This window comes from Mandrillus leucophaeus, unplaced genomic scaffold, assembly GCF_000951045.1.
Source record: "Mandrillus leucophaeus isolate KB7577 unplaced genomic scaffold, Mleu.le_1.0 Scaffold614, whole genome shotgun sequence".
Classification (NCBI taxonomy): Eukaryota; Metazoa; Chordata; class Mammalia; order Primates; family Cercopithecidae; genus Mandrillus; species Mandrillus leucophaeus.
Genome location: NW_012106631.1, coordinates 874,072 through 897,852, shown reverse-complemented (window position 1 = coordinate 897,852; position 23,781 = coordinate 874,072). Strand labels below are relative to the sequence as shown.

The 23,781-nt window shown below is 35.3% G+C and overlaps 1 protein-coding gene across 4 annotated transcripts in view; it reads right to left on the bottom strand.

The window, feature by feature from the left end:
- Window positions 1–23,781, bottom strand: part of PPP1R1C (protein phosphatase 1, regulatory (inhibitor) subunit 1C) — a 147,655-nt gene that overhangs the window by 71,128 nt on the left and 52,746 nt on the right. For all 4 annotated transcript variants that reach the window (XR_001008230.1, XR_001008229.1, XM_012000050.1 and 1 more), the window contains exon 3: window positions 423–460. Coding sequence is in view for 2 of the 4 variants with exons in the window: in XM_012000050.1 (XP_011855440.1) it covers window positions 423–460 (38 nt within the window). In the remaining 2 variants the exon portion in view is untranslated. The remainder of the gene's footprint in view (window positions 1–422; window positions 461–23,781) is intronic.

The following is a 23,781-nucleotide window of genomic DNA, read 5'->3' as shown; positions in this document are numbered from 1 at the left end:
ACTTCAGTCCCCCTAGACTCTGGCCTCAGACTTTTGGTTCCACATACCAGAAGACCCTTTAAGAGGTGTCATCCCTCCACCCTCATCTCCTTGCTCTGGGATTCCAACATTACGTGGCTTAGCCTGTGGTGTGTATATATAATCACTCAATAAATTGAAGTTGTCAATACCATATTTTGCCATTAAAAGTGATGTTTTATTTTAAAAGTTTTTTCAGGGGTTAGCATTACATAGGTAGAGAATAAAGGTAACCGAGAGGCAGAGATTTTAATGACACTGTATTACTGTTTATTCAGTCAGAAGGAGCAATCTAAAGTTTTATTACAGTTGTATCATATTATTTATATCACATCAAATCAAGCAAATTTTTGCATTTTAATTGATTTGAACACATTTATACAAAAATATTTTTAAAAACTTACTTCCCCTTGTGTGTTGGGCACCCTCTTGTCATCTATTTCTGTAAGAGAAATAGGTATAATGTATTAGGCATGTAATATTCTTTCTTGTAATACATATATTAACATTTTCAACAACACAGATAAAAATGTTTTAATAATTGCCTTATACAGAAACTATAGCTTACAGCTAGGAAGGAGAGGAGGACAGAGGTGAGTGGTTTCCTTCTGATATAACCTTCTCCCAAAGGTTTAAAAAAGGTATAGAAAAAGCTTTCTTCTTGACATCCCAGATTTCTCACCTTTCAGCAGTTCAGAAAGGGGGCCAGGGAAGTGACTCTTGGAACAAAGTTAGGTGTCATCAGCCTTACACTTAAGGTGTCAGCATCCTCCTCTCCTCATTGATTGTGCTGCTGCTGCTGCTGCTGCTGCTATCCATTAATGAGAGTCTTTGTCAAATTTCCTCAAGTTTGTCACTACCCAAATCAAATCTCCTTTCCCACTCAGTCCAATCACTATGACTACAAGGAAGGCAGTACCCTCTCTAGATATGTATCTGGAAAGAACTAATTGCTCCATCAAATATTTCTTATGACAGTGCTTGGGTGGCTTCTTATGATTGTGCTGTGTATGAAGGGTTGTGTGGAGTGGTGAGGTGGAGGAAGAGATGCTTACACATGCCCCTTCCACAGCAGGAAGATGTTCTGGGCTGGGTTTCTTTTTCACTTTGTCACCTACATTGTATGGCATCTGCCTCTTGGCTTCTTGACCTAGTTCCCCTTTCCTGATCCTTATGCTAGGCCCAAGGCTCAAAGACTAACCCCATGATCCAAAAACTGAATGAGAAGTTCATCAAAGAATATCTGCTTAAAGACAATGATGTAGATCTGTATTGACATGAAAATATATGCCATGTAAGTGAAAAATATTTCAAAACTAAATGAATGGTATTTTTATTTAATAAAGGATAGATATATGTAGATAGAGTGATACATATATGCATAGAAGACTATCCAATATATTAACTGTAGTTATCCTGAGGTGACTGAATAACATATTCTGTTTTATCCCTAACTGTACTGCTTTTCTTTTCATAATGAGCATGTATTACTTTTATAACAAAAAGCAGTATATGTATGTATGTGGATATATACACACACAAATATATACATATATGTAGTATAATTTCTCCATAAATCCAACCATGCATGAAGTTGGTATTTCATATAGTAAGAGAACAAACTGACTAAACAGCTAGAATGGGAATAGTATATGGAACCATCGTTTATTCTAATCTGATATCTTGGTTACTAAATGTTAAAAAGTTATGGAAACTTCTGATAAATTGTACTTTCTTTATATAAGGGAGGACAGACAGTTTAGTGTGGCAATCACAAGTGTCTGATGCAATAACTGTAAGTATGTGGGGCATTTTCAGGCAGCTAAGAATATATTAAATTGAACAATCCTGTCTGCAACATTTTTTTGCTATCACAAAATATCAAATATGATCCACTGTAACAATGTGGTACTGTGATCCATTGGATTATTAAATACCAGTGGGGTTTCTTAATATTTTGCTTTTGATTAGGAATTTACAAAATCCAATCCAGGACCTATAACTTTATGTTTTAGAAACACAATGGGATCTGATCATTCAGATTTTTACTTTTCCTACTGTCTCACTACAACATCCACTAAACCAGTGTTTTCCCAAGGCAACTATGAGGGCTTCACTTATTAAATATTTCAATGAAAAAACGTTTGTTCTGTTGTTGCTGTTGAGTTATGCTTATTAAATTATCTATGTTGCGAAGGCAAGGATTGAAAAAATCAGTCTTATATTCTTGTCTTGAAATTGAAAAGTGAAAATTAAATAACTCACTTTTCAGGTAACATTGACTCAGACAAAAGTACAAGGGAAGCCAACAACAGATCATAGTTTTCTTGAGATTCACTGATTTAAATGTATTTCTATTTTTCTTAATAGATTGTTACTAAATTGGGGAGGTTAATGTTTTCTGCTTCCCAAGAAGCTCATATAGACACACATGCATGCACACACACACACTGTGCACATCAGCACATGCAATGGGACCACAGACCACCACAAATACAGTTTCTCTCTAATTTGTACCAAGAAGGTTATAACCAAAGGAGAAGACTCCCAAAATATATGCAAGTCTTGCCAGCTCTTTACATAAAAACATAAAAATGTCCTCAATAATATCTCTTTTCTTTTTCATCAGGGCCTCAAATTCTGACCCCATTGGCAGTCTCAGAAGTCTTTAGGAAACTGGATAGCACATGAAACATAAGAATATACCCCTGTCTTCAAATATTGTTTAGCTCTCTCATCAAACCAGAAAAAAAAAATACTATTTTGGAGTAGGGTTGAACAAAATCAGTTTGTTAGCAGATTATCCATTATCAAAAAATATAAATTTTCTGAAAGAGGCTTTTGTAGCTACTCCAGCCATATCTTGTCTATATTTCTCCATTTCTCAAGGACCACTTAGTCTGAAAGAAGAAATTTCTTGGTTTGGAAGGAAAATGTAAAACTCATTTAAGTAAAACATTTTAAGAAATGTTGTCATCATTAAAGATGAAGATAGAAACAGAAATTTCTGTTTTGAGTATTGATTAGTTAGAATACTCTTAAGATATTTAAATTCATGAAAGGAACAGGACAATGAGAATGCATGTGGATACACACATAAACTATAAACACCCAGAGTCTCCTTGTCTTAGTCAATGATATCTCATTCAATTTTGGAAAACTAGTTGTAATAAAAAATTAAGTGCCTACAAAAATGAAGTGTAAGAGCAAAGGAAACACGAAGAACATTGTCAAAAAAATAAGCAAAAGTCAACTATAATAGAATGAGAACTGTAAGTACTAAGAAATGGGCAGAATGCACAGACAGAACACTAAGGAAAACCTAAAGAGCCATGGTTGAGGCTGGCAGAAAAATCTGTCTTGGAGAAAGCACTGGAGAGCATACATGATATCTAATACTGTTTCTTCCATTTGTCTGTCGTGACCACACTTAAGCCACGTAAAATTCCTGAAATTCAGAGTTTTCCTCATGTGTGAAATGGAAAAGAGGAGGAATAATAATTCTGACTCTGCCTTCCTCGTTTTCTCATAGTTTGTTTTGAGGAATAAAAAAATGAAAAAATGAGAGCACAATTTCCCACTCCTTAAGTACAGACTATAACTTCCTTCCAAAGAGTGCAGTATGGAAAAGGAGCAGGAGGAAATGAGTCTCTTTATGGTGGGGAAACTTAATTCTGCCAGGTGACCAAGGTCAACACAAGTCATAATTTGTGTTGATCCCTTGATATGATGCTATGAAGGTGGGACTTTATATCAATGAGCCTCCTCCTCAAACCACTTAAGCCCAGTCTAGTCATGAGAAAAGCATCAGATAAATTCCAAGACAAGGGCATTGTACAAGATTGCTGACCAGTACTCTTCAAAACTGTCAAGGTCATGAAAAACAAGAAAAGTCTGAGAAATTGTCATAGCCAAGAGGAGCCTAAGGAGACATGATAATTACATGTAATGAGGTACCCTAGATGGGATTCTGGAACAGAAAAAAGGGCATTATAAAATTATCTCAATAAACTATGGATTTCAATTAATAAAAAATACATCATTATTGGGTTATTAATTGTAACAAATAGTAATGACTTAGAATATTAAGAATAGGAAAACTATGTGTGAGGAAGGTGCTACATGGGACTCAATGTGCCCTCTGTTTAATTTTTCTGTAAATCTAAAACTCTTTAAAAATTAAGCCCATTAATAAAAACATGAAAAATAAAAAATCACTAAATACAAATAAGTAACCCTAAGAGTACATTTTTTTCTTACTGTCAGAATTCTGTGTGTATTTTGAAGAGCAACAGAGAGTGATGATTAGAAAGCAGGCAATGTAACTAAAAACAAGGTCATGAAAATATCACTTCAAATTATTACATAGGGCCAATTAAACAGATACAAGGAAAGGCAAGAGTGAGCTTACAAAGAGAATATTTCAAAGTTTAGTTGAAGTTGTTGAAAGCTGATGCAAGTAAAAATGTGTTAGAGGAAAAAATGAGGAGTTAAACAATTTTCAAATAAGTCCATAATAATGGGAGCACTTTTCCTTGATTTATTTACTGACTGAATGTGGGGAGATAATGGAACAAAGTATAAAAGAAAATACCACTAGTATCTGTTTGATTATACATATCCCCCAGCTTGCTGCTTCTGTGCATTTATCCCCCATATCCAGAAAACTCCTGCCCTCATACCAAATACTACTATCCCTCAGAGTTCTGTTCAAATGGCATTTCCTCTGGGAAATCTTTCCCAATTCATGTCTCCCCTATGCTCAATTGGAACTCATCTCTTCCCCAACCAACACCCACAGCACTTCCTTTACTCCTGTCTCATAGAACTCATCACCATATACCCTATATCATGTCCATTAGTGTTTTTATCTCCCCAGGCAACCTGTAAAAGAATGAGGATTATCCTCCATGTTTGACTTTTCCACACCTCTAAGCACAATAGCAAAGCTGGCACACAATAACAACCTGTCAAATAAATTTATCTTAATGCCTGTGTTTCATAAAACCAGACCATCTGTTTGCTGTTTCTCTGTATTCCAAATTACAATAGTAGTGCAATTATTTGCTCACAGTAGGTGCTAAATAAATACTTTTAACAATTTTTAAGTGTTCAGTTTGCAAACTTTTTAAGGCAGAATCCATCACTTCCATTTTTAAAAATCATTTTACTAGGTTCAAATGCTACAGACACTCAAATTCTTATAAATATTGCCTAAGTAGCTCAAAGGGAATCTTAGAGGAAAAATAAGGATGTATGAATTCCCTCTGTTGGTTTCTAGAGATTGGGAAGATATCTATTTCAAGGACAATATGTATAAGACAAATTAAAAATAAGTGGTAGGCAAGGTCAAATCAGATATATAATTTTATAGAAACTAGCCTTAGACAATAACTAAAACCATGGAAATGAATAATTTATTCAGGATATTGGCTGCTAAAGAGCACTGACCCATATATAGAATGCTTTGGTAAGAAGAGACTCAGTTTCTTAGACTAAACTCCAAAGATACAGACTTTTGATGAATTTAGATAACAGAGGGTCACTTGAGTCTTCATTTTAGGCAGCTATTTTGGAAATGTGAGGGAAAAAGTCAGTTTAGTGGAAATTGGAGGACTTCCAATAGAAACAGTCTTGTAAGTTCATGCTTTGAAGACACTTCTGCTCAAAAGCAATAGCAATGGCAGATTAAATACAAAAAGAGATGACTAAAAAGATAAAGCCACAGTTGAAAATTAGTTAAACATCTCCAAGGACCATAAATACAAGAAAAGCAAAATGCAATAAGCAGGTTGGAAACCAGGGGCCTGAAAGTCTTTAGATCCAGAAGTTGACCAAGGCAACTAGAACTTCTAATCTCTCAGCTGAACTGACTTTGTGTGAAAGAAGTGACAAAGGCCAGACTTGCTGCCTGGAAGTGGAAGCAGGGATCTCTCATCTGTGTTGAGAAAAGGCACTGATCTGTGTATCCAGTGAGATGGGAGAAAGTGGACATCTTAGAACAAGCCACCACAAGCTAGGTAATTGCCTCTGCTTTACTTCTAGTATCATCATAAAACAGGAGTCCTTGATGTCCCACTTACGATCTCATTCTAGATGAAAAGTATATATAGTACTGAATACAGAAAGACTCAAGAACATTAACAAGGAAGAATGAGCATAAAGGAGAGAAAATTTCCACTCACAAGGAGTTGAAAATTAAAATTTCGAAACATAAGAAGAAAAGGAAAATTATTTTTTAGGAATACTGCTTAAAAAGCAAGAGGAATATGATTTCTTCCAGGTGAAATGAAAACATCAGAGCAATCTGAAAGCATCAGGGCAGTTTTAAAATGTCTCTAAAATGTATATATTTTGGACTTACAAAGAGATGAAGAAGAAAGCATAATTTCTCATGAGAAATCATGAAGCCAGAAGGAAGCAGCACAACAGTTTCCAAGTACTGAACAAAATGAATTATCAACTGTAGAATTCTACATTCAGTAAAATCATCCTTTAGCAATGAAAGAGAAATAAAGTTTTTCTTTACCCACCATCAGACAAAGGAAACCAAGAGAATTTGTCACTAGCAGATATACCCTCACTAGCAGATGTACCCTAAATGAATGGCAAAGGAAATCCTCTACAACCAGAAGAAAAATGATTGAAAAAAGGAGTCTTAGAACAACAGGAAGAAAAGAAGAATAATGAAAAAAGCAAAAATGTGAGCAAATATCATAGATTTTGCTACCTCTCTTGAGTTGTTTACATTATGTTTGACAAGTAGATAAAAAATTATGGTTCTCAACCTATATAGAGGGAATATTTAAGATAATCATATAAGTAAGAGATGGTAAAGAGACTTAGAGGGAAGTAAAGACACTTAGAGGGAAGTTTCTGTACTTTACTCTGATAAAAGTTGGCACCAGCAAACTGTGATAAGTATGTATGCATAATAGCACAATTGCTAAAAATCCATACAAAGAGATAAACTAAAAAATGTTATAGATACATCAAAACGGAATTATAAAACTGTTCAAGTAACCTAGGTGAAGATAAAAAAAATATATAAAGCAGAAACAAAAAACAAAGTGACAACTGGAAAACTAAAGTGGTAGATGTAAGTCCTAACATATCAGTAATTATATTAAATATAAATGGCCCAAATAAACCAATTAAAAAACACACTGGGCCAGGTGTGGTGGCTCATGCCTGTAATCCCAGCACTTTGGGAGGCCAGGGCAGGCCAATCGCCTGAGGTCAGGAGTTCAAGACCAGCCTAGCCAACATGGTGAAACCCTGTCTTTACTAAAAATACGAAAATTAGCCAGATGTGGTGGCATGCACCTATAATTCCAGCTACTGAGGAGGCTGAAGCAGGATGGTCACTTGAACCCAGGAAGCAGAAGTTGCAGTGAGCCGAGATCATACCACTGCACTCCAGCCTGGGTGACAGCAAAACTCTGTTTCAAAAAGAAAAACAAACACACACACACACACATACACATACACACACATTGGTACAGTGGATAAAAATCAAAATAACCTAACTATACACAAGGGCATTATGTTGAGTGAAAAAAAAAGCCAATTTCAAAAGGTCACATACTGTGTAATTCAATTCATATAACATTCTTGAATGACATTTTGTTATTCAAGATGGAGAAGAGATTAGTGGTTGCCAGGGATCAAGAATAGTGAGATGAGGAAGGAGTGGGTATAACTGTAAAGTAGTAGCAAGAGGGAGATCTTTGTGGTGATGGAATAATTCCATTTGACTGCCATAGTAGGTATGCAAATCTACGCAAGTGATAAAATGCCATCAAACTATAAGCACACATGTACTCACTCATGTCAATTTTATGGTTTTGTTATTGTACTGTAAATGTTACCATTAGAGAAAACTCAGTGAAAGGAACCAGGAACCTCTCCAGGCTATGTTTAAAACTTTCTGTGAATCTTTTATTATTTCCTAATTAAAAGTTAAAAGAAACAACTTATGTCAACAAAAATTTGAGATTGGAAATAATTTAAGAGAAAATTAATAAATCAAAAATATTACTGAGAAATTTACCCAAATCCAATACCAAAAGATAAAGATATAAAATACATGAAACAATGGTTAACAGACATAAGGAAGAGATTAAGAATCTGGCCAGGCGCGGTGGCTCATGCCTGTAATCCCAGCACTAATCCCAGAGGAAAATACAAAATTAGCCAGGCATGATTGCAGGCACCTGCAGTCCCAGCTACTCAGGAGGCTGAGGCAGGAGAATCGCTTGAACCCGGGGGCGGAGGTTGTGGAGAGCCGAGATCACGCCATTGCACTCCAGCCTAGGCAACAAGAGCAAAACTCCATCTCAAATAAATAAATAAATAAATAAAATAAAAAGTAAATAAATAAATAAAAATCTGCAAAAAACATATAAAAGAGCAGATTTAGAATGAGAGGCTAAAAGAAATGTCAGAAAATGTTTTATAAGTGAAGAGATACATAAATATTATAAATAAAACAGATGCCAAGAAAGTTAATGAAAATAACCCTACACCCAGACCATAGAAGTAAAAGTTTATAACATCACATTTAAAAAGAAATCTTGAGGGTAACAAGAGCTAGAAAGGACAATTATTAACTGTGGCAAAATCTCACCTGCAATAACAAATGGCAAAGGCAAAGCCATGGAAGTAAACAAAACTATTTTTTCTACCCACTAAGTTGTATTCAAAAAGGATACAGCCATTTTCAGACAATTGAAAAAGATCAATCATTACAATGACTTTTATTTTATCAATGAATAAAATCGATGTATATTTATACATTCCAGAGTGTTTAAAAATAAAAGATCAACTATTCACTCAAAGTGAATAAAACAAATATTTGTACATTTTATAAATCCTTTAGCTGAAAACATTTTTCACCGCAACTAGATTATACATCTCCAAACAGAATGGAAGAGGGAGGAAACCGTAGACAATTGTTTCCAAACCTAATTTTATCCTACTCTAAGAGCAGAATTGGTTTATTTTTCTTACTAATATCTTTCTTGAACAGATGAAATTATCAAGATAAAAGTCCTTTCTTTTAAAAACATACACTTTTGTGCAATAAGCTTGTTTTTCTTGGTTCCAAAATAACTTCAAAATAATTTCCTCCTTATTATGAATTTTTGGAGAGTATCAAAAAAAGAGAAAATTTCTTTTTAAAAGGGAAACATATTACTACATTTTATTTAGAATTCAAACATATGATTTTTTTTTTCTTGGCTCACTCATTTGGGAGCTACTCTAATGAGCTGACAGGAAGTCAGTCTATTTTAGTCATCAGTCAATAAATTATGATATTATTTTATTAAGAACATGTTAATAAAAATTGTATGTTTTGTGATTTCAATTAATTTTATAACAAAAGGTTAAAACACAAATACTAATCCTAAGATTAAGTGGATAATATCTTTTTCTTAATTTACAACAGGGCAGGTTGAGCAGCGAAGTGGCAGCCTGCTATGTTGGGGCGATGGCCTCATTTTCGTCATATTAATGCGAGATACATAAGCAGGTGAGTGTCAGAGGAGAAGGTAGGATTGCGGGCAATCCTAAACCAGTTAGTTAGGTAGAATTCACTGAAATTGAATTAAATTTCTCAAAACCACCATCGCTGTGTGGGATGATATGATACACAGAAGAAATAAACTTGATTATTTCACTTATCAAAGCATTCCTTTGGCATTGTCTAAAAATAACTATTAGCTGATAGAGCCAAGCATCCCTGCTCTAATAGGAGAAAGGAAATTGAGATTTCCCAATATTCTTTTCCTTCCATGGCAGAGACTAGGGTTGTGTTCAATGACACATGTTTTTCTCACCATTTCATTGACACTTTTTTAATCTGATGATTTACTTTTATTCCATCCCTTAAAACTAATCCTAGGAAAGAACTTAGAGAAATTTCCTGAATTACCTGGAGCAACAAAGAAAGACTAAAAGGTAAGTTTTTAGTTATATTGCTAGCATTTTTGTTAGATACAATGGTATTTGATACCTTTTAACTTCTATCAAATTTATTATTTAAAAATCATCAATGTACAATTGATGCTTAATTTTGTCAAAAATATAAGAAAAATATTCAGTATTAATCATTGTATTATCGCGAATTTTTTTTTTTTTTTTTTTTTTTTTTTTTTGAGACAGAGTCTCACTCTGTCACCTAGGCTGGAGTGCAACGGCACGATCTCAGTGGCTCACTGCAACCTCCGCCTCCTGGTTCAAGCAATTCTCCTGCCTCAGCCTCCTAAGAAGCTGGGATTACAGACATGTGCCAGTATTATCACAGTTTAAAAAAGGGTTTTGCTAAATATTAACTCTCAATCGCCACTAAATCTAAAACATCTCATACATACTTTAATATCAAATAAAAGAAAACAAATGGTTTAACTGTATTTAAAGAGTGGGAATAAATATAGAAAGATCATTATGTCAATGTTACAATTCACTCTTATGTGTGAGTAAAATTTATGATTAAGAAGTGTTGTCTAATTGTTTTCTAAGGCAGTGGGCGTCACCTAGCACAGCTGTGGAAATTCCACATCTTTTCACACATAAGTTTAAATTGAAAAATACAGGCCATGTAAGTTTATGAAGTACGGTGATAAAGTAAATTTATGACTGTTTTTTTTTTTTTTAAATGTCTATCAATGGAAATCCCGTAACTGATGTGGTGATAATATTTAGTTGCCAGAAAAAAACCATGGCTAAGCCTTAAGAATATTCCCACTTCTCCCTGTATAGGCCTGCACTGGAAAAGTCATTCATTAAACTACAGTTTTACACCTGTCATGGTAAGTATTACTGAAGGCTGATTCTTTATCTCTCCATCTCCTTTAATCTGTAACGAGAGTGATCGCTACAGTTCCACAGACTTTAAACACTGGTCAGCATTTAAGTTTTCCTTCCATCTTTCAGGGGGCACTAAGAATATATTTTGCACAGAAAACACTAATAAGATTGCAGAATAAAAGTCTCAATCATGCATATATTCTTTCCCCACTTCTTTTACTCTTCTGTTGAGTTAGTGCTTAAAACAAATACTGCATCTTTCTCCATCAATTTCTTCCATGAAATTCAAAGTATTCAGGTGGGGATAGGTTATTTTCACATCCAGCCTGTGTGTCTCGCTGGATTATGAGAGGCTCAGCTGCTGTCGTTTTGTTTTTCTCTGAAAGCAGGATGTGTTTGATTCCCGTCTTTTTAAAGTTACTCAAGAGAAAATGTTGACTGCTGTGACAAAATCTGGATGAAATTGTAGTTCAATGTGTTCTAAGACTCATACTCTAGGAAATGTATGCAGAGTACACTGAGATTAATAAATGAAGTGGAAAAATCTTCTATATTAAAATGTTTTTCTTTTGAAATTTCTTGTCAGTTTTGCATGTGTTTTATACTCTGTTTTTTGCCAAAGTTTAAGTATTGGCTTGTGGATGACAGGTGAACAGATATGATTGAGGTAATATTAGTGTTTAATTTGGCTAGGGTCTGGAAGAATCAAACAAATAGGCAAGGCTGTGAGATCAATGGATGACTTATTGCCAGAGTGTGACACTATGATCAGAGAACTAGGTAAGGCTGGCATCTGAGGAGGTAGTCCTGACACTCTGTTCAGAATTAACACATGAACAGAACACACAAGCAGAGGCTTGCAGGGTGAAGAGTGGGCTGCAGAGGCAGCACTTTTGTATCCAAAAGACCAAATTGAAATAAAGTCAGCAGATGGAGTGGAGTTCTGAGAGATAATTTAGTCCTAAAGACCAAAATTAGGCTTTTTAAAGAACAGTACAAGAGAGCAAGGTGGTATAAATAGATGGTGAAGATAAACTTCTGTGAAATCAAGCATTAGCATCAGAGACACAGCCACTGAGAGCCTGGCTGTGAGAGGAGAATAGTTACTAGAAAACTGAGTAGGAATTATAGGGGATAATCACAAAACTAGGAAAGTAAACAAACAAAAACTTGCCTTGATATTAAATTTTGAAGTTTTGCTTGAAGTAGTATGGATCAGTTTACAGCAGGTCAATGATATTTCTTAACAGAACTAGAAAAACAGGATAAATTATAAAAGACAGCAAGATCTGACGAAGCAAGAAAACTACAGAGAGCAGAGACATTCAGAGCTCGAGGCTCACAATTCAAATTTGGCCTCTGGCAGAGCACCACTACTGGAGAACAGAAAATCCACAAGATATTTTGGCAATTGTGTAATACTAGAGTGATAAAATTGAAGACTTCAGGGAATTAAAACATGTAATTTGTCTCTGCCTTAAGATATTTGAGAGTTTCTGAAGCTATACTGGGTGAGTGAATAAATAATATGGAAATCTCTTGAAAATAGAATGTAAATTTTAAAAATACAAAGACCGCAGACGATTAGTTGAAAGGACTAGAAAAGATACAAATCAGAGGTAAACTGAATCGTATTAAAACTAAAATCGGGACTTTACTAGTACAATTTATTATTGGAATACATGATCAGTTTCCTATTCTGCCTCGCAGAGGAAAAGGTAAACCCCTGTATGTTTCGGGGCCTGAAAGAATGCTTAGCATCTCTCTAAGTTTAGTGTTCCACCCCTCTGTGTTATAAGTTGAATAGTATCCCAGTTTGCAGCCAAAAGATTATATTCAGCCAAGGCTGCAAACTGGGACACTATTAAAAACCTTAGTATATTTTCATTAGCTTTTGTTTATAATCTTTTCCTGCACTATTTTGTGGGAAAAAAAATAATTCTGTAGAGAAGTAGCAACAGAGAAAAACAATTTATGGTCCCCTTTTTGAGGTGCCCTTGAAAGTTTTTTTGTTTGTTGGGTTTTTTTTCTTTGGTTTTGTTTTTTTTGAGATGGAGTCTCATTCTGTTACCCAGCCTGGAGTGCAATGGCATGATCTTGGCTCACGGCAACCTCCGCTTCCCAGGCTCAAGTGATTCTCCTGCCTCTGCCTCCTGAATAGCTGGGACTACAGACGCCCACCACCACATCCAGCTCACTTTTGTATTAGTAGAGATGGGGTTTCACCATGATGGCCAGGCTGGTCTCGAACTCATGACCTCAGGTGATCTGCCTGCCTCCACCTCCTAAAGTTCTGGGATTACAGGCAGGAGCCTCCACGCCCGGCCTGCCCCAGAGATTTAATCATGAGGACATCAGTGCTATCTTTGACAGTCTCCGAAGGAATTTACCATCATGTATCTGAAAACAACAGTGAAATCTCAATTATCACATTTCAGTAGATTCTCCATTTTTATATCCAGCATGTTTCCCATCCAACTACTCACCAGGCCCAACCCTGCTTAGCTTCCAAGATCAAATGAGATGGGGCGCTTTCAGGATGGTATGGCGGTAGACAGTATCTAACATGTTTGAAGGTAAAATCTCTTTCTTCACAGTGACCTTTGGATTACAATTATTGACTAGGTAATCTACAGTTGAACAATATAAGGAGGGAACAAAAACAAAAATTCCATAGAAGGCTTTAGATCTACTAATTCAAAACAATCATTGACCCATGAGCCTTCAGAATTGAATGGAAATAAATCAAAGAGAAATGAAAGAAATTGTTATGCACAGCTCAATTTCATTTTGCATGTATAGTTGTCGTTTCCTTGTGTTATTAGCATTCTAGCATAGAATCAATCTGTTCAACGTGCCACAGAAATCTATCATGTATTTCTTACCTACAGTAGAGGATTAGAATTATAATTTCTTTTTAGTAGGGCTAAATGCAGTAGGGCTATGAAAAATCTCCTAAGCCAGCTATTGTGAAGCTTGTCTTCCTGACTTATCAAACTCTCCTTTCCAAAATGAGCTCTGTTTATAAGCCCTTTGCTGGGCTGTGTTGAAGGCCTATCATTTGGGGCTTCACGTTAAGCCACTAGGCAGTGGTTTCAGTTGTGTTTTTCTTTGAGTTCTCAGAGTTAGTCAAAACTGGGCTCCAAACTGAAACCACCAGAACAATAAAGTTATATGCACTGGAAAGGGGAATGTGAGGAAAAGAAGAAAATTGGAAGAATAGTTTTACCCTGTTGTGCCAAGATTCACACAGCTGTATTTTTCTTTCAATATTATTTATAGCTTTCCATTTTAAATGATGAAAGCGGGAACATACCTCATTACTTGATATATTTTTATCTCTCTGAACCCCCTAAAATGGCTCATTTTAGTGGATACCAATAAGAACCTGGTATAAGATATTCTCTGTGGAAATAGTGGTGGAAATTACAAAGAAAACACAAGATAGATTATGCTGATTTACTCAAAAAGAACTCTCAACCAGGAATTGTCCCATCTTTCAGGTTGGAAATCTTCCAAACTACCTTTCTGTTTATATTTCTTAATTTCTGCTGCCACTTCCAAGCACAGTAAAAGAAGAGCAGAAAAAGTAGATTATTTGAAACCTCAAGAGTCTGTTTTTCATTAGTAGTCTCAAGTTTTAGGAACTCAGTTTCTCTTATAAGACATATTTTATCCTACCACACAACCATTTTATATGAGAACCAAAGAACTATTGCATCATCTTATCAGTTGTGATTTTCAATCACTGGTACATTTTTTTCTGCCTTCTTGGAGTTTGAATTTGCCACGTTTGCTCCAGAAAAATAAGTTGATTCGTTTAATGGATGGGTTTTCTTTGGGGATGACATCAGTTTAAACAGCAATACTTATTCCAGTAATTCTAGTAAAAAAAATCTATCTTCTTTTGAGAGAATTACCTAGAGAACTGATTGTAAACATACTTTTAACATAACTTTTACAGATTAGAAATAATTATTATATGTTTGAGGCAATGTTGGAAAACTAATGAAGTAATTATTTAAAGTGCATTTAATCCCTTCCCAATAATATATTTTTATGTCATTTTGATCTATAGATTCCTTTAAATAGGATTTGAATAATTTAGGTATTAATCATTTTAAAACACTAATATTTCATTTTTCTACCTAAGATATCACAAAAGTATTCTCATCAGAGTCCCCAGATAAAGTCTTATGACCAATTTCTTTACAAGTAAAAGTAGGGGAAATAATTGATGTGAGCATGAGAAAATTATTCAAAGATTAACAATTTGAACGATGATGACAGGAAATTTTGAGAGGATTCACTTTAAAGATGGTTCTGAGAGGCAGTGGAATAAGAATAGAATTAGCTGCTTACCACTGTTTGAAATATTTAGTTCTCTTTTTACTTCACAGAAATGTTTTCTCTTTTTTTTTTCACGGAGGTTGCTAACATTGACAGTGACTTACTAAATCTGCTTTGTAACTTGCATTAGTCAGCCAGAGCACTTGTAATAGATTTTCATTTCTAGAGAAGATATTGGAATATAAAGGTAAACTTGTAAAATATTTCTTTATATCTTGTAAATTTAATTACTTGCCATGATTGTCCAACTTAAAATTATTATCAACGTATTTCTTTTTTTTTTTTTTTTTTGAGACAGAGTCTCGCTCTGTTGCCAGGCTGGAATGCAGTGGTGCAATCTAGGCTCACTGCAACCTCCACCTCCTGGGTTCAAACGATTCTCCTGCCTCAGCCTCCCGAGTATCTGGGATCACAGGCAGACACCACCACGTCCAGCTACTTTTAGTTATTATTATTATTTTTTTTAAGTAGAGACAGCGTTTCACCGTGTTGGCCAGGATGGTCTCGATCTCTTGACCTTGTGGTCCGCCTGCCTCAGCCTCCCAAAGTGCTGGGATTACAGGCGTGAACCACCACGCCTTTGAATTGCTAGGTAATAATTTTCTATAACTAATTTGGGGATTATCATTCATGCATACAAACTGAAGCAAAGCTATGTTTAATATTGGGTTTCACAGAGAGTAGAACAGTGGTTACTAGGGACAGGGTAAGGGCAAGGGGAATGGGAAGATATAGGTCAAAGTACAAAGTTGCATTATGTATGATAAATAAGTCTAGAGAACTAATGTACAACAGGAGGTCTAGAGTTAATAATGTATTCACACTGGTACTTTGCTGAGAGAGCAGATTTTAGCTACTCTTACCATGAAATAAAGGAGGAAAGGAAGGAAGAAGGTAGGAAGGAAAGAAGGAAGGAAATGTGGGAGGGGAGAGAAATAAAAAAGTAATGATATGAGATTTTTGGTTTGTTAATTTGCTTGACTGTAGTAAACATTTCACTATGTATATGTATATTAAGGTAAGTATATCAAAACATCATGTTGTATTTTTAAATATATATACAGTAAAAGATAAAATAAAATTAGGTTTCAGTGTATCCTTATAAAGCTAAATATGATTGGACATTTGATAATTTTGAAGCTTTTTTACTTTGATCAAATTGCCAAATCACAGAATTGCTCATTTAAGTCATATTCTTATTTATAGTTATGCTATTTTATATCTTCCATGGATGAGTAATTTATTTTTTCCAAACCCTTTTGCATTTTGAACTGTGTAGATATAACCATTGCAAATTTCAAAATAATTGTATCTGAGTATCACTATTATAAGTATACACTATTATAATTATTAAAATAACATAAAATAAAGCAACATTCTCTTTAACTAGAATTCTGTGTAACAAGAGGCAAACTTTTATTTTTTAGTTATAGATGGAAAATTTATTCTTAAAAATCACAAGATGTTACTGTACACATTAAACACATATGGATGATCTGTTTATAAACAAAGTGGTAATCTTTTCATGGCTTAATCAACTGAAGGCATCCGATCATCAATGAAAGACTTTTTTTTTTGTTACTAACCGAGAGGTCAATGGAACAATATCCTTAAAATCCTATTTCACGTTCTATAACTTTTTATCAACTTGAAAAATACAGAAGTTAGTTTCTGTCACTTGATCATCTGAAACAAACATTCACTTCTCATCATAAATAACATGCCTCAAAAAAACCAATGCTTCATTTATTGAGTTTTAAAGATTGATGGATTATATATCTGTGTAATTGGATTCTGTTTTCAGCTCTTGGGGTTTTTACCTATCCTGAAAATCTTAACCTTCATGTAGTTTCTCAATTTTCTTGTCTCAAATGTAATTTACTTGAGGGCTGCACAGTGTGTTCTAAAATGCAGTGATTATTTCTAGTAGCTATATGGAAGAACTGTGAAAGGACAGACCTGTAACAAGTACCAGCTCAATATGTTTGGCACCAAGTTCAGACAGGAAAATGGAATATACATATATCTATAGCTAGAGAGACAGAAAGATGAAGGAAAAGGAGTTTTATCTTTGTATAAGCCTTAAACTAAACCATTTTTTTCTTATAATGGTGACATAAGAGAAAAATAGAATAAAAACACATTTAAATGCAGTTTGTAGATTAACGCCTATGGTAGTCTCTGTCTTATATGTAAGGTTGTTTGTCACCATGGATCAAAATGTGTCCAATATTTTAACAATAATTTATTGCACATATACTCAGTGCTATGCATCCTTTTAGGAACTGATGTCCAACCCTTCTGGGGAGTTTAAACTCTATTGAAAAAGACAGATGATTAAAAAGCAACCACAGTACAGTATGATAAATAAGGGCTGCAACAGAGGAAGCACAGAGTGTGGGGGAAGTATATATCAGGGGCGTCTATCTTATCATTTTTTTCCTTAAAGGAAATAAATATTTATAAGCTTGCTGCTGAGATGGCCAGCAAAGGTGAGTGGGCAAGGAAGATGGGTGGGGTAAGACTGGAGATGAGAAAAGATTTTCATCAGACGAAACAGCTTGTGGGAATGTCCCTGAGCTGTGAGAGAGCACGACGTTTTTAAGAAATTAGAAAAAGCTCAAATATTTGGACTATAGAATGCCAGGGTTGAGTTCAGAGAGAAAGGGTTGAAGATTTAGTAAGACTAGATGATTCAGGGATTTGAAACTGTATGAAGAAGTTTGTAGTTTATTCCAAAAGTGATGGAAAACCAATGTAGGGTTTTAAACAGAAAGAGGCATGATCAGATTTCTTTCATAGAAAGATCATTCTGACAGTTATGTGTAGAATGAATTGGAGGAGTCCATCCTGGATACAGGTAGCTCAGTTAGGAAGACATTGCAGTTATTCAAGTGATGGATGATGAAGGTTGAAACAGGTGAGAGAGATGCTTAAGAGAAAGAATGGACTTGACTTGCACACTGACTCAACGTGGGTGAGGGTGGGGAAACGGGTGACAGGAAAAGTGAGTCAAACATTATATCCAGTTTCTGGTGTAGATTTTAAGTTCATGGAATTGTTCATATTGTTGTACTTACTGATTATCCAAGTATGTAGAATTCAGTTACAGTCACTCTCAGGAGTGAAAGCAGAGCTGAAGACACAGATTTGGGAGTCTTCAGCATCTAGGTTGTCAATAAAGCCATGAGAGAGGATGACAATGCCCAGGAAGAGGGTGGAGGACTAGAGAAGCAGAGGGCCAAGGTAGCAACTCTAAGTAATAGCAACAAATAAGGAATAGACTGCAGGGAAGAGGCCTGTAAAAAGATACAAGAGAAGCCAAGGATTCGAGGGGAAACCTCATGGTAACCTATACAACTTACATCAGCGTCATTCTTCAGGGTATGCATGAAGTTGTCCTGGATCAGCTACTCCACATTTGCATGAGTGGCACATGTGTAAACTGCTTACACATGGTGTGCTGTTTAGGTAGATTATTTGTATCACACCATGTCTGGGCATATATGTGGTAAAAAAAAAAAAATAGATACTTTATAGAGTTTTCTCCTATTTTTTTTTTCATGTTTTATGCTCGATTTCAACATTAATGACATTATGGCAGATCAATCAGATATTCTTTTGCTTGTAATTTTGCTTACTAAAGTTTTTAAAGCAGTATTTTGAGTTCAGTATATAATAACCATATTTCAGACCTTTTGAGGAGGTTTGGCAGGAGGTTGAGGGTATCACAAGACTCTCTGGAAATCTGTTCTTGTAAAATAAAATTTTGGTGGTTTAAGAAAATAATTCAGAAACAGATGGATCAAATTTACTTCCACATACATGAATTTGAATACGAAGTGGTTGACCAAATGCATTTTGCATTCATCTAAATATAATTCTGTGAGTACTGACCTCGCAAAAAATGCTGAGTTGTGTGTTCTTTTGCTTTTCTAATATTTGGCCATTATGTTGTAATAGTCAATTTAAAAAAAAATTTTCTGGCAGCTCATTGTTTGCAGTAGCTTACATATTTTTAAGGTTAAAGACAATGTTATTAAACAAATATTGTTGTTCAAGTTTCTTAAGAATTCTTATTGTAGCAGATGTTTCAGATGCCTTGTGTCCAGAAAGGTCTACAATCATCTCTGGTTGACTGAACCTATCTCATTTTCTGTCGTTCTCCTAAAGCTAATACCTCCAGCTTCCCTGGTACCTTTTAATGTGACTTGGTTTCAGTACCACGTTTTCCTATTTGTCTCATGACTTGATGCCACCTCTTAAAAGCTGGTGCACAGAACTGAACACAACATTCCAGACCAAGGGATAAGGCATTACAATTCTGCTATTGTAGCAGAGGACTAATATGATCTTGTTTACTTCATTCCACCTCAACTTCATGCCACATGCATGTTCCCTCTTTCTACCTAGGGCATTCTCTGACTCTAGGAGAATCAAATGCAGGTGAAGTTAATGCTCTTGGGGGACAGTTCACAACCAATAGAGGACTGATGCCGGTGAGTGAAAACTTCAGCCTCCTGTTCTTCAGGTGGGCAGCCCCAGCAAGGCAGGCTAGATGCCTCTTAGGAGGTCCCAACATAGTCAAGCCTTCATTTCACAGCAATGACCTTGATAATGAGTCTTTTATTTCCTCCTTCTCTCACTTATTCTTGCTTTATGAAACTCTATCCCAGATAAAGTACTTCCATCCAAAGCCTTTTCACAGTCTCTGCATTCCAGAGACTCTAAGTCATTCATTTTTCATATTTATCTGTGACATGAAATAATACATCCTTGAACTTCATTGAACAAAGATCAAGAAGTATTTATTCTTCTTTTATGTTAATTGAAATTTTACCAAATTAGTAGGGTAAAAAAAGGAGTCATACTTTCTATTCTATTCCAGGAAATCTCCTTCAGTGAATACAACTACATAATTCAATTATTACAATTCAACATGAATAAGATGTGTTAAATACAACATATACTGACAAGTAAGTGGAAGAGAAGGAATTACGTACATAGAAAAGGAAAAAGTATGACTGACCCTGATTACAAGAAGTTCAAAAAATAGTTGGAAAAATGGGATACAAACACATGTATGAAATAACCACATATTAGATCAAAGGAATGTAGATAAATACATTATAAATTAAACTTTAAGCACTATAAAGTTGCCAAAAGCAGAATAAAGAGTCAAAGGTTATCAATTTGGGGAAGGAAGCAAACATGACAAAATTTTGTTGCTGGATAAAGGGCAACTATATGAACGCATGAAGGAATATATGGACATATGTTATATGATCCCTTTGGTCTACTATGATAATTTTTTTGTTTTTCTTTTCTTATTTTTAACCTTTTATGATTGTATTTTCTTAGCGCATACAGTTTATATACCAAAAGTGGCTACATTTGGGACAATTTTTTTTTTTTTTTTGAGACAGAGTCTTGCTGTTGTTGACCTGGGCTGGAGTCAATGGTGTGACCTCAGTTCACTGCAACCTCCGCCTCCCAGTTCCAGCAATTCTCCTGCCTCAGCCTCCCAAGTAGCTGGGATTACAGGAGCCTGCCACCATGCCTGGCTAATTTTTGTATTTTTAGTAGAGACAGAGTTTCACCATGTTGGCCAGGCTGGTCTCAAACTCCTGACCTCAGGTGATTCACCCACTTCGGCCTCCCAAAATGCTGGGATTACAGGTGTGAGCTACTGCACCTGGCCTGGAACAATTTTTAGTAAGAGAAGTGCTTCATGTAAAATTCATATCTAATGTCAATGACATATTCCATTTTTTTAAATTGTGAAGAAACTTAGATTAAAACACATCCAATGCAATTTCTATAAAAATATCAACATTATTTTTCACAGAATTAGAAAACAACAACCTTAAAATTCATATGGAACCAAAATGGAGCCTGAAGAGCCAAAACAATCCTACACAAAATGAACAAATCTGGACGTATCGCATTACTGGAATTCAAATTATTCTACAAGGCTATAGTTACCAAAACAACATCTTACTGGTATAGAAGTAGATACCTAGACCAATGGAACAGAATAGAGAACCCAGAAAGCCAGTTACTTACAACCAAATGATCTTTGACAAAACATACAAAAACATAAACTAGGGAAAAGACACCCTATTCAATAAATGGTGCTGGGAAAACTGGCAGGCCACATGTAGAGAAATAAAACTGGGTCCCTATCTCTCACCATATATAAAAATCAAGCCAAGATGGATCAGAGTCTTAAATCTAAGACCTGAAGCCATACAAATTCTAGAAGATAACCTAGGGAAAAATTCTGTAAGACATTAGCCTAGGCAAAGAATTCATGACTAAGACCCCAAAAGCAAATGCAACAAAAACAAAAATACATAAATGGGATATATTTAAACTAAAAAGCTTCTACACAGCAAAGGAAATAATCATCGGAGTAAACAGAAAACCCATGGAACGGGAGAAAATATTTGCAAACTATGCATCCAACAAAGGACCAATATCCAGAATCTACAAGGAACTCAAACAAATCAGCAAGAAAATAAATAAATAATCCCATTAAAAAGTGGGCAAATGACATGAATAGGCAGCTCTCAGAAGAAGACATACCAATGACCAATAAATGTATGAAAAAAATGCTCATTATCACTAATCATCAGAGAAATGCAAATTAAAACCACAATTAGATACACCTTACTCCTGCAAGAATGACCACTATTAAAAAGTCAAGAAACAATAAATGTTGGTATGGATGTGGTGAAAACAGAATGCTTAAAAGCTGCTAGTGGCAATGTAAACTAGTGCAACCTCTATGGAAAACAGTATGGAGTATTTTCAAAGGACTAAAAGTAGATTTACCACTTGATCTAGCAATCTTACTACTGGGTATCTACCCAAAGGAAAATAAGTGAATATATCAAAAAGCACCCACATGCATATGTTTATTGTTGCACAATTCACAATTGCAAAGATATGGTACCAACCTAAGTGCCCATCAACTAATGAGTAGATAAGGAAAATGTGGTATACATACACCATGGAATACTACCCAGCTGTAAAAAGAATGAAATAATGTCTTTTGCAGCAACTTGGATGGAGCTAGAGGTCATTATTCTGAATGAAGTAACTCAGGAATGGATAAAACAAATATTGTACATTTTCATTTACAAGTGGAGGTAAGCTATGGATACACAAAGGCATACAGAGTGATATAATGGACTTTGGAGACTCAGAATTGGGAGGGCATGGGAGGGGGGTGAGGGTTTAAAAACTACATATTGGGTACAATGTACACTACTCGGATGTCAAATGCACTAAAATCTCAGATTTCACCACTATACAATTCATCTATGTAACCAAAAACCCCTTGTGCCAGAAGTGGTGGCTCACACCTGTAATCTCAGCACTTTGGGAGGCCAAGGCGGGTGGATCACTTAAGCCTGGGAGTTAAAGACTTGTCTGGGCAACGTAATGAGATCTGAGCTCTGAGCTCTACAAATACACAAAAAAATTAGCTGGGCATCGTGGCACACACCTATAGTCCCAGCTGCTTAGGAAACTGAGGTTGGAGGATTACCTGAGTTGGGAAGGTCGAGGCTGCAGTAAGCCGTGAACATACCACTGCATTCTAGCCTAGGAGACAGAGTGAGATCTGTCTCAAAAAACAAAACAACAACAACCCAAAACCCACTTGTCCTCCAAAAGCTACAAAATGAGACTTCTCTAACAGGAGCTGGTTTGAGCAATACCATTTGCAGATTACCTCTATGACACTTTCAATCAAAATTATATGGAACAATCCAAGATGACAACATAGGAAAGGAATTCAAAATAGGCCAATAACAAGTTCATACTTCTCATCCCAGTGGAAATACTTATTCTGCTTAATAACAACAATAGAAAAGGAGATCAATACTTACATAAATTGAAAAGTAAATATTGCAATATTATGGACAAATAAAGAGTATACAAGTTTAGAATGGTGTGGAAGAACATAAAGGACATCTACTTCAAACTCGTACTCAAAGCAAGGATCCTTTCTGTGTGTCTTAACAGACTTTCAAAACAACCTACACAGTTTAAATAAAAGGGAATGAATTAAGGACTTTTGAGACAATCTCTTACAAAAAATGAAATAAAATAACCATTAGAAAATTATCTTCTGTTCTGAGCTAAAATCTACCTCCCTGGAGCTTCTGCCCACATCCTTGTTACTTATGGCAGTTGATGATTCTTAAAAGCTGATTCTTAGAACTGCGCACTACATTCCTGATGAGGGTATGTCACAGCTCTCTTAATGTCACAAAGGACTGCATCAGCTGCCAAACACATTAGGCACACACAGCCTACTGCCTTTTTACATCCATGGATTTGATTCACAAAAACCCTTTTCTTTCTTCTGTATGCAGTCAACTTTAATTAGTTAAATACAGGATCTTACATTCTTCCCTGATAGAGTTAATCTTGAAGGGTTTCAACCTATCTAAATGGCTTGTCAGGATCTCTTCAGCTTTTATCCAGCCATTCAATGCCTACATACATCTTTTCAGTTTGGGCGCATTAACAAGACTTCACTTAAAGTCATCAATAAAAAATATCAAACAAATATAAGGATGCAAATAA